The following is an 11851-nucleotide window of genomic DNA, read 5'->3' as shown; positions in this document are numbered from 1 at the left end:
TCTCTTAACAGAAAACCTATTACCGTTCATGGGCTCTTTATGGCCGGGGCTTTAAAGAAACTAGACACAAAGCGAGACAACACTGCACCTATTATATTCCATTTGTATATTGCTAAAGTGTTTAGGATATTGCTCACTATATTGTTTTGTTTTTTTTTCTCTCATCCAAATCTTCATAAAATTTTTAGGGGACAAATCAATTATTTGATATACTAAAATCTCAGAGTGAGATTAATAATATAAATGGGCTGTTGACAAATATTACTTAGTGACGAGTTATTCCCATTTTAGAAAAGTAAAAGCAACTCTCACATAAACATAATTCTTGTGTAGTATCACTGGAAAAGAACGCAAATGAGCGCCACCATCAAAACGTATTTATTTCATCCAAGTCCCTGCCCCCACAACTGTTGTCTGGAAGGCAGTGGACAGAACCCTGGCTGAGAATCCAAATGTTAAAGGCATCAAATTTAACAGCAAAAGGTCACGAAAACCATTGTATTTTTCAGTGCCATACTTTTTGTGTATTTCTTGTGGGATAACGACGCCGGCCTTGTCAAACCCACCGGGCGGTTGCTGGGATAAAACGAGGAAACCTATTGGAAGGTGTTTCGGTAAGTAAATGAACATCGTAAGACTACAAATAAGTGCATGCTGTATACAAATATATTACTGTAGTTATTGTTCATTGAAGGTACAGAACCGTCTTGCCCATGAATTTACTAAAAGAAATGTGTCTTTAAGGATGTAGTCAACAAAGTAGCTCATTAAAAAATTCAAAATGACAGAATGAGGAAGGTCCCGAGCTAGGGGGCACTGATGAGGAATAGGGATAGGGTTTTAGAATGAGCAGAGATTCTGGTCAGGAAGAGGTAGGAAAAAGCTCACACTTCAAACAAAAGAAGAAACTCTTTATTCCGTCTCCAAAGAGGAGGTATTTGAGTCCTTGTCAACATACAAGACATGCAAGTGGTATGAACCATGTTCACCTCAGGCGCTGCATGAAAGGAAATGACAGGCTTTGTAACCCGTGCAATTTTTAGTGTCTGGGAAGCCTCCCACCTCACACTGAGGGAAATGATCCCAGCTGTGATTCTGCCTTCCAGCACAGGGAACAAGTACGCTTTTTCAGATTTTAAAAGTAAGCTATTTCACAAAGCACTTTTTGATGTATTTTAGTTTTCCCTATCTCCTCATAATGGTGTAAGGCAAATCATTAAAATTAAATGTAACTTAAGAAAATCATTTATTAAGGACTTATGATTTACTGAGCAGCATGCTAGGAGCTGTGAGATATTCATAAGAAGCAAATGGCACATTGAGTTGGGAAAGCATAATTAAATAAAAATAAAGAAAATCATGTTATTTCAATATTATTTTATTACAGTATTTAACCATTTTAATAATAGTTTTATCTACACCTTAAAAATTAAAATCATAACTTTTTATTAACCATGATTTTTTTTTTATTGTGGTAAAATATCTCTAACATAAAATTTGCTATTTTATTCATTTTTAAGCATACAGTTTAGTGGTATTAATTATAATCACAACGTTATGTGACCATCATAACTATTTCTGAGAATTTTCATTACCCCAGACAGAAATTCTGTACCCTTTAATAACTCCCCATTCCTCCCTCCCCCGAGCTCATGCCTCTATGCATCTGCCTATTCCAGATATTTCATATGACTGTGACCTTTTGGAAATATTTCATGTGAGTGTGTCCTCTGGGAAATCATGGCTTTTACAAAAGTTTTCAAATGATTTCAGTGTTTACCTTCTGGATACAAGATACGTTAAAAAAAAAAAAATCTGTGAAAATTAAATTACTCTGATGAGAGTTAGAGTTAAACTCTATACCTATTTGAACTGATGATGCTTGTGATAAACTGAATGTAGCAGTGTTTTTCCACACACTGCTGATGACACAAGGAGCCCTGGTGGCACAGTGGTTAAGCACTCGGCTGCTAAATGAAAGGTTGGCAGTTCAAACCCACCCAATAGCTCCACAGGAGGAAGACCTGGTGACTGCTTCCATAAAGACTCTTATGGGGCAGTTCTACTCTGTCACATGGCGTCACCAGGAGTTGGAATCTCAACAGCACCTAGCAAGAACAACATTTATGACATACGGGGCACTGTGTCTCAAGGTAAGGACATGGCCAAAAAATGAGAATGATGTAAGTCTGTAATTACAAAATTCTATATTAAATGTCATTAAAATCTCTGAAGCATATATTCCCTTGTTATATTCTATCTGCATATATTAACAAATATCTGGATTATATACTGAAGTACAGTCTAAAGTTCTAAACTTCTATAGTTTTCGTGTATCAGCATTGGGCATTTTTCACATAATTCAGCACAGGAAATCAATGCTTAAGGGCATGTTTCAATGTGTATGGATTAGTCGTATCCTGATACCAAATGTGTTTTCATGAAAAATTAGCAAAATAACAGCACCTGCAATTTACAGGAATGTGGTGTTAATGATAAACAGGAAAAAAAAAAGTGGTTTTAAATGGCTCTTAATTCTACAGGTATTATTAAAAAAACCAAACAAACAAAAAAACTTGTTTCTATTAAGACCAAATGTAAAAGGCAGTGAGAGGTATAAATTACATTGGTTTTGTTGAACATTTTCAAGTTGAGACTTTTGATAAGGAATTCCTTAAAGTGTTCATAAGTGTCACCACAAACAAAAAACACAATGACTGTTTGTTACCCTTGAACACTTATTTTAAAATGAAAGACATTTGTGTTTACAAGATTCATATAGTAAATCTCAAAGACATGTGTATCTTGACATGGAATATTTCATGCCTTTTTTTCCCCCTTTTAAATATTCCTTTCTGTTGTTGAAGGCATGGGTTATTTTTAATTGCATCGACTTTTTTTTTTTTTTTGGATAGTTGATTTACTTAAAATGCACCTTACTGTTTCGGACTACAGTGTGTTGGAAATATAATGCAATAAAATTTATATATGATGTAGTGTTCCTTTCTTCAGATAATTTGATGTTAACTTTTGTTTTTTACAGTCATCATCAGTAGTATGTGACATAAGGAGTTCTGTTGTTGTTAAACCAAATAAATAAATAACGCCCCATTGCCGTTGAGTCGATTCTGACCCATAGTGACCCTGTAAAGACAGAGTAGAACTGCCCCATAGGGCTTCCGAGGAGCACCTGGCGAACTGCCAACCTTTTGGTTAGTAGCCGTAGCTATCAACCACTATGCCACCAGGGTTTCCATTGTTGTTGTTGGGTGCTGTCAAATTGATTCTGACTCATAGTCAAACCCCAGGTGACAGAGTAGGACTACCCAATAGGGTCTTCTAGGCTGTAATCTTTGTGGAGGAGCCCTGGTGGTACAGTGGTTAAGAGCTTGGCTGCTAATCGACCAACCAAGAGGTCAGGGGTTTGAATCCACCAGCCACTCCTTGGAAAAATCCAGTGGGGCAGTTCTACAGACTATGAGTCAGGATCAATTAGATAGCAGCCGGCTTGGGTTTTTTTTTTTTTTTTTCTAATCTTTGCAGAAGCAGATCACCAGGTCTTTCTCCCATGGTGCTGCTGGGTCAGTTTGAACCATCAAACTTTCAGTTATCAGTCGAATGCTTAACCATTGTGCCACCAGGGCTCCCAAGTAGCAATTGTTAGCATACTATTTTATTCTTCTACAAAATGGGCATGTTCATCATAGTTTGCTCTGAGAAAATTAGCCTAAATAATACAGGCATTTAAACATGTTGAAGATTATTTGTCCTGAAATTAGAATAAAATATCTGAAAGGATATTATAGTATTTGTTATTTTAGGTATTTTAATTTAGGAAATCTGCTATACACCCACGTTCATACTACGATCTATAATTTCCCATTGATAATGAGAAGCCTATTTGCTTCTCTTGGGGAAAGGGTATAGAGTCTGACCTAACACCAAAACCCATTGCCATAAAGTCAATTCTGACTCATAGCAACCCTATAGGACAGAGTAGAACGTCACCACAGGGTTTTCAGGGAGTAGCTGGATTCAAACTGCTGACATTTTGATTAGCAGTTGAGCTCTTAACCACTGTGCCACCAGGGCTCCCTCACCTAATTTAAAAAAAAAAAAAAAGCAGTCAAGAAATGTAAGACTTTCCTTAAAATCACCATGATCATTAGATACGTAAATATGTTACCACACTGATACTATAAAATAAGGATAATGATAGTACCTACCTCAGAGGATTGTTATGAAGATTAAATGACAATAAAGGTTACCTACAACTGTTACTAGAACCTTCTATCATTTTGTACCACCTAATCTGTTCATAGGGTCGCTACAGAGTTAGAATCAACTCAATGGCAATGGGTTTGGGTTTTGTTTTTTTTAAATCTGCTGATAATCAGACTGAAATCTTTAAAATGTATCTCATGATTGATATTGGTTAGAGGCAAGGGATCAGTCTGTATTAAGTTAAATATTTTTATCATCAATGCAAGTCAACATTAGTCAATACTTCTTCTTTTAACTAATTATCCAAACTAATAATGCATTACCTGTGGAGTGTGATGAATTGTAATCTATTTGTATCAGTTGAATAAAGGTTATAATGAACAAAGCAATCAGTGTGACTTCTGAGAGAGACATAGTCATCAAACCTTGGACCAGAGCATGGTAGTCATTTAGTCAAGGGACATCTGTAGCCCATGAATCTTTTTTGGATGGCGCATAGCTCCTGCCAGGAACAGAACAAACTGTTTTTAACGTTGACACCTCCCCTTCCTATTTCCTAGCCTTGAAATAGTAACTGCCACAGAGTTGCTCCAAGAGCTGAGATTAAGTGAACAGTTCGGTTTTATTTAAACTTGGAAAAAAAAGGAAGAACGAGGAGCAATGAATGCAAAAAAAAAAAAAAAAAATTCCTATTGGGATAGACCCAGAATGGAATTTTACAAATGGTTTATGCACCCTACTTTAGAGTATACCCTCTATTTCTTGAGGGTAATGAATTATTTGTATTCTGCAGATAAAACGTCCAGAGTTTCTGAAAGGGGGCAATGTTGGCATTTTGGGTGAGGGAGTTATTTACTACGAGGGGCTATTCTGTATTTTAAGAGCTCTGGTGGTGCAGTGGTTAAGCTCTCGGCTGCTAACTGAAAGGTCAGCAGTTCCAACCCATCAGCTGTTTCACAGGAGAAAGATGTGCTAATCTGCTTCCGTAATGATTATAGCCTTGGAAACCCTATGGGGTAGTTCTACTCTGTCCTATAGGGTCACTGTGGGTTGGAATTGACTTGAGGGCAATGGGTTTAGCCTGTACCCCATGCCTTGCAAAATATTTGCGTGTCTAGCTCCTGGGGTACTAAAGCCAGTGGTTCCCCTAGACAATCTTCTCCTTTCCCTCCCAGTCTCTGATTTCCAAACACCTCTGGAGAGGTAAGTAACACCACTCCTATTGTTTAATCACCGCGTTAAACAAAGAAATAAAGACAGTATTCTCAAAATTTGATGTTGGAGTAATTTTCCTTTCCAAAAAACAATTTTGAGGTCATGAAGACTGAGATGACAATTATTGAAATCAGTACATTTCTTCACCATTTAAACCCAAGATTTCACCGTCTCAGTCAAGCTCAGTAAACTAGATTTGAAGTCACTTCACAATATGCCAGGACAGGACATTCTGGGAAGAGGGATAGAAACAGTTGTGGTTAAGAGAATGAGTTGGTTCTAGCTCTACCACTTACTAGCTGTGCTATCCCTTTCTAAGAAAGGGATAAAAATGATCTTCACCTCAGAGGCTTACCTCAGGATTAAATGTGCTAATACACATAACCCGCTTAGCCCAGTTCCTGGGAGTCAGGAAGCACTCAAATGTTAGCTGCTGGCTGCTAGACATAAAGGTAACGAAGTGGAATTTTATGCATTTAACAGTTGTCACGCACAAGGACTAAGAATTTGTGAGAAGAACTGTAGAAAGAAACAATGGTAAATTAGGGCAGACTCAGAATTAACATAAGGCAAATGGCAATTTGTGCTAGTAGGAAAGTCTAATTTGTCATACTGCTAACTGCCAAAGGAAAATTAAGAAAGTACATTTTCATAAATTCAAAAACCCCGAGATGAACTTTCATGTTTATTTATCATGTGTTTTAAATTCATCTCCAACTCCTGTTTGAAATATATGCAATTCAGTGACTTCTACCCTTGATAGTTTACAATTGCTCAGCCTATGGCAAAATGTTGTTTCATTATGTGTCAAACAGAATCCACAATGAACAAATATGAAAACAAGGAAACATGTCTTCTAATTTCCTAAATTCTAACAATGTGTCAAGCACCCAGTGTGCTGTTCTTTTCTACAATAGTCCGTCATTCATGTTTTTACTGATTGGTTTACTGGGTAGACTGTCCTTTAGCCCAATTCAGTATATTTAGCCAGAAGTAAATCCAAAACATTGTAGGTAAGAATAAGGTAAGAGAACATGTCAAATGGATATTCATCAATTCTCCAGTTACTGAAGGCCTCAAATGATAGATTAACTCAGAATCCAGGGGCTGATTTTTTCTAAATGATTAAAATAGCTAGAAATTTGAAAAACCAATGCCAAAATAACATAGTGATGTAAACGTGACATTTATTACATATTGTTGCACAATTGGAACTGAACAATTGAGAATAGTTGCTTACTGCCCAATGACATAGATAATTCACAACTATCACAATCATGCATTACCAGGAAAGACCGCTGACTAACTGCAATGATCTTCCACAGTCTGCAGCACCCTGTCTATACTTCCTGGACTGGGTCATTGTGACTTTACTATCGGTAATCCACGAGCTGGGTGGGGATTGTGCAATTACCAGAGTTGCAAGCATTATATATATGATGATGGTTATGACAAACCGAATGCAGCAAGGAAATGGCAGGCTCTACATTTCTACATAGTAGTAACAAACACCTAGAAAATTAAATATAAAAAACAACTCTATTCACAATAGATCAAAATGAATAAAATACTTAGAAATAAATTTGATAAAAGTGTAAGATTCATATACTGAAAAACTACCACACATTGATGAGAAAAGTTTTTAAACACCTAAATAAACTGAGAGACTGTCCATGTTCATTGTATGCTTCAAATATACCATGGACTGTCAGAAGAATGAATTAATCTGTCTTAGAAGAAGTACAGAGAGAATGCCCCTTAGAGGCGAGGACAGTGAGACTTTGTCTCACATATTTTGGACATGTTATTAAGAGGGACCAGTCCCTGGAGAAGGATATCATGCTTGGTAAAGTAGAAGGTCAGTGAAAAAAGAGGATGACCTTCAATGAGATGGACAGACACAGTGGCCAACAATAAGTTGGAGTGTAACAACGACTGTGAAGATGGTGCAGGACTGAGCAGTGTTTCGTTCTGTTGTACACTGGGTCACTATGAGTCAGAACTGACTTGAGGGCACCTAAGAACAACAATAACAGAAGGTGGAGTCCTAGAATAAAGATGGCAGTCAATAAATGTTTGTACAATGAAAAATGAGCTACTGAACCTGGCTGACTGGAAGAGATGAAAGTAAAGGTTAAAAATGTTTGTTATTGTCTTCTTCATTTTACGATTATTTAACTTTCTATAAGCTTTGGTTTCGTTAGGTGGAAAATGTGAGTAATAACTCCTGCACAGGGGTATTATAAGACATGAGATAACAGACCCAATGTATTTAGTATTGTGCTTGGCATATAAGTGGTAGATATTAGCTATTAACAATCGTAAAAATATTTGTTTCCTCCATAGATAGAAAGTACTTGGCAAAACACATTTGTCTTTCCCTACTAAAACAGCTATAAAATTTCCCTTAATGTAAAATGGAATCACAATTTAATCAACTTTATTTACGCAAAGTTAGTTGTAATAAAATTATTGACAATAGATACATTTTGGTTTTTCAATCAGAGATTTTTCAAAATATAGCCATTTTCAAGGCATACTTTGCATAAAGAATCACAATGATTAATAAAGTGAGATATAGCTGTTGGCATGAATGAAAACAAGTTGATTTAAATGCAAAAATTAATCAAGAATCATAAAATGTTTGCCAAAGACATCAGTTAAATCTTATAGAATAAGAAATATGAACAAACATTTCTTTTATCTGATTATTGTTTTGTAAATTATCACAGAATTACAGTGTTGGAAGGATCCTAACCAGGCCATTTATCTATGTTTTAAAGTTTTCTCTCATAAAGAACTTATTTATAAATCGTCCAAAGGAGAGTCCATCAACTACGTTGGTAGCAAGTGCTCTTCTTCTTCAGAAGACTGTTCTTCTGTTCCTTCCCGAAAAGAAATCCACTCTGCTTTTACAAAGGGAAGTACTGCCTTCATTATAAAATGACGGTTATCGCAGGTGAATTACGCAGTTCCTCAGATAACCAGCTTCAAGTACAAATGGGGACAACAAGCTTAGAGCTGCTGCATCATACAACTGGGTGTATCTTTCGGTGGGAGTGAAAAGAGCTGAAGAAACAGGAACGGGGACGTGGGCACATACTTAGGCCATGCTGTGTGGTTTAAGGAAAAGCTGAGTTCTACTCTGTCCTATAGGGTCACTATGAGTCAGAATTGACTCGACGGCAATGGGTTAATGGGTGGGTGGCCTAGGTATACTTGTGCATGGCACTGTTGAAGAGGAAAACTATGGACCAAGTAGAAAAAGGGGGCAGAGTTAACTTCAGCTGTAGACAGATGAACTGTATCACATTATGACAAGAGTGATTTTATGTAAATTCCATATATAGTATTTCATTGTGGTTGGAATTTGCTTTATTACAAAGAATACTCAGGAGTATTCTGATTTCCAATTATTTGTATTGCTCTTACATTTATAACATGATTCTAGCTGAATATGAATATATATAGCTGTGGTCTGAATGAAAGGACTATGACACAATTTCTTTAGAAATCAATAATAGCTTCATATTATACTGTGTCAAAACTCTATAATTTGGATGTTACAATTTATATTTTTAGTCACATTATTGGCACTGATGCTTGTGAAATAGTCAAAACTGATGAGAACTATCTCTGGGGCATAGTAGGTTAGGTAAAATTCTGAGCTTTTTGAACTTCCAGGTTCCAGCTACTTCGGTGATTGGCAGCTGTAGTAAGTGAAAAGGAAGACAGCTGTCACTAGGCACTGGGATTGGTGGAGCTCAAAGGGAAACAAAGTTGTAAGATTCCCCTCTGTCCCCACAGACTGAATGCTGACTTCTTCTGACTTCCTTCCCTCTCAAGGTTCTTCTGACATCGACTTTCTCTGATAAAAATGTGGTGTGGGAAGGAAAGAAGCACACACTGTAATTATAACCTGGACCAGCTCTCTCCACCTACTTGGGGAAATCCCATCCAACCTGTGTGCCTCTAGGGACAACTCCATCTATTTTTAATAAACAATAATATCTGCAGCAAAATGGAACCGAAATATTGCCAGTATACTATTTATTACAGAAATAAAAATTCTGAGACACTCAAGAAGGCCTGAGCATCAAAACAATTTTTATTCTATATATTTTCTATATAAATGGTAAGTTAGAGAATTACACTTTGTTTAAAAAATACAGTTTTTCCTCTTTGTTTCTTTGAAAAGGGTGATATTTTACCTGTATAGGACTCTTCATTTTCACATCTCTTTCAATCTTTTTTTTTAACATTTGCAGACTGTACCTTTGGGGCTGCCATAAAAAAGCAGTAAATAAAATGTTACCGCTAGCTTTCCTTGTTTTACAAATGAAATACCTGAAGCCCAGAGAGGCTACCCACCCTTCCTCAAGACCACAAACATAAGGACTCAGCAGCAGAGTCAGGATTAGCATCCAGACTCTCAACTCCGCCCAGCACACGCTGAGCCATGCCTCACTGTCTCCATGGATCAACATCGCAAAGGAGTTTGTAACAATTTAGGCAACAGGGTTTATAGCTTTAGTTCATACAAAACCATAAAGAAAAGGGCTTTTTTTTTTTTTCCACTTCATTTCTCTTGACAAATCTAAACACGATGTAAGGATTTACATGACAAACGGAGAGACAGCAAAGAAGAATTTGGTCCGTAGGAAGAACGATTCAGGTTGATGCATTAAGTACTAACCTCTGTGAAATGCAGGTTAAAGGAGTTAAAGAGGTAAAATAAGCCTAACACTTTTTTTTTAATTAGACTGCTGACAGGTGTATACAAATGCTACAAAGAAATAAACAATAAATAATTTAAAAAAAGACATCAGCCCTTTAACAAACGATTATTTTGATATTTTACTTTTGTTAATGCTAGGAGTGCTTTCTCACTGAATTCAGATAATTTTCTAACAGTGAATGATAAGCTAGAGCTAGAAAAGCTAACTCGCAGCATTATCTTGAAATTTCAGAAGAAAAAGTGTTTGATTTGGAACTTCACCTATTTTTTTGAAGCGAACAATGTTGGAATGAGCAAATTTTGAATAGAAAAGTGTATCTGGTTCTTTCCTATTTCAAATGTAAAAGTACAAAGAGAAAACTCCACTTTGCTCCATCTTTGTAGATGATATGGCAGTAAGAGGCAGCATGGGGACTGCAGAGTGTAGAAAGTGAAAACCTAAGTAATGTAAATTTAAGAAGGTATTAACTTTTCCACATGAAAATCAATGATCAAATAAATCCAACATGATTATAGTGAGTAAAGCAAAAATACCAAATATGATGTGATAGTTTTCCGTTTATTGTTTGGTACACATATATTAATAAATTTTTAAACATCAAACAATGTTAACACCAATATCTACTAAAACTAACTAGCATAACTTAGTTAAGATTCCTAAAGCTCAGGCAACTATTAATATCGTAAGAATCGAATTCCCATAAGAACTCTGTAACCAAGCATACCCTCTGTACTGTGGAAGCTGGTCCAAGCACCATCTTTTCCCAAGGATTCCCCATAATTTATAGTATTTCAGAGGAAACTCATGCTCAATCTCGCAATTTCTTACTGGTCTTCCGAGCACGTTTTCATTAATGACGGCACATGCATATACTTGTCACAATTTTGAAAAGAATGGAAGGCCTTCATACATGTCGGATTTCAGTTTTATCCAATCATTAATTTTCTGAAGAGTTGTTTTTTCTTGACTTAATATTTTTGCAGCTTTTTTCATTTTTTCTTCATTTCTTTCTATGTACCTCAACCCTTCCAACTGCAGCTGATCCAGCTTTTCATGTCGACTTTCATCTAGAGGTATGTTTTCACACATTACAGGATTGAATCTAAAGTAGGTGTTAGGAGGTAATAAACCATCAAGCATTACATGGACTTCTGTTAAAACAAAACAAACAAAAAAAAGAGAGGATGAGGTGGATAACAAAATTGAGTTATTCTGCAATGATCTGTTAATTTTACCTTTATTAAAAATTATCTTTCTGGGGGCAAATTATAAAGCCTTGATTATTTTATCCCTTAAACTAATTAAGGAATCCATAATAATGGATACCACTACAAAATACTTCATGTAATTCTGCTATGTTAGTATGACCACGCTTTTGTTCATACTGTTTGCACTGCTGACATGGCTCCCCAACCTTTTCGTGCTTTTAATTTTTGGAGGATCAACTTTATTGAGGTATAATTTACATTTTTTAAAAGTCACTAATTTTAAGTATATACTTTGCCACATACACACCAGTTGCTGTCAAGCTGATTCTGACTTATGGTAACCCCATGTGTGTCACGGTAGAAGTGTGTTCCATAGGGTTTTCAGGGTTCCTGGGTGGTACAAATGGCTAATGTGCTCAGCTTCTAACCAAAAAGTTGGTGCTTTGAATCCACCCAGAGGCACCT

General features: G+C 36.3%; 1 protein-coding gene across 3 annotated transcripts in view; it reads right to left on the bottom strand.

Moving 5' to 3' along the window:
• Positions 1-9528: 9528 nt before the first annotated feature.
• The window catches only part of PNPLA8 (patatin like phospholipase domain containing 8), a 38084-nt gene continuing 35761 nt past the window's right edge, over positions 9529-11851 (bottom strand). For all 3 annotated transcript variants that reach the window (XM_023544540.2, XM_023544539.2, XM_010587352.3), the window contains one exon: positions 9529-11329. In XM_023544540.2, the coding sequence (XP_023400308.2) occupies positions 11055-11329 (275 nt within the window). In that variant the 3' untranslated portion in view covers positions 9529-11054. The remainder of the gene's footprint in view (positions 11330-11851) is intronic.

This window comes from Loxodonta africana, chromosome 8, assembly GCF_030014295.1.
Source record: "Loxodonta africana isolate mLoxAfr1 chromosome 8, mLoxAfr1.hap2, whole genome shotgun sequence".
In the NCBI taxonomy this organism is placed as follows: domain Eukaryota; kingdom Metazoa; phylum Chordata; class Mammalia; order Proboscidea; family Elephantidae; genus Loxodonta; species Loxodonta africana.
This window is presented reverse-complemented; position numbering and strand designations above follow the sequence as displayed.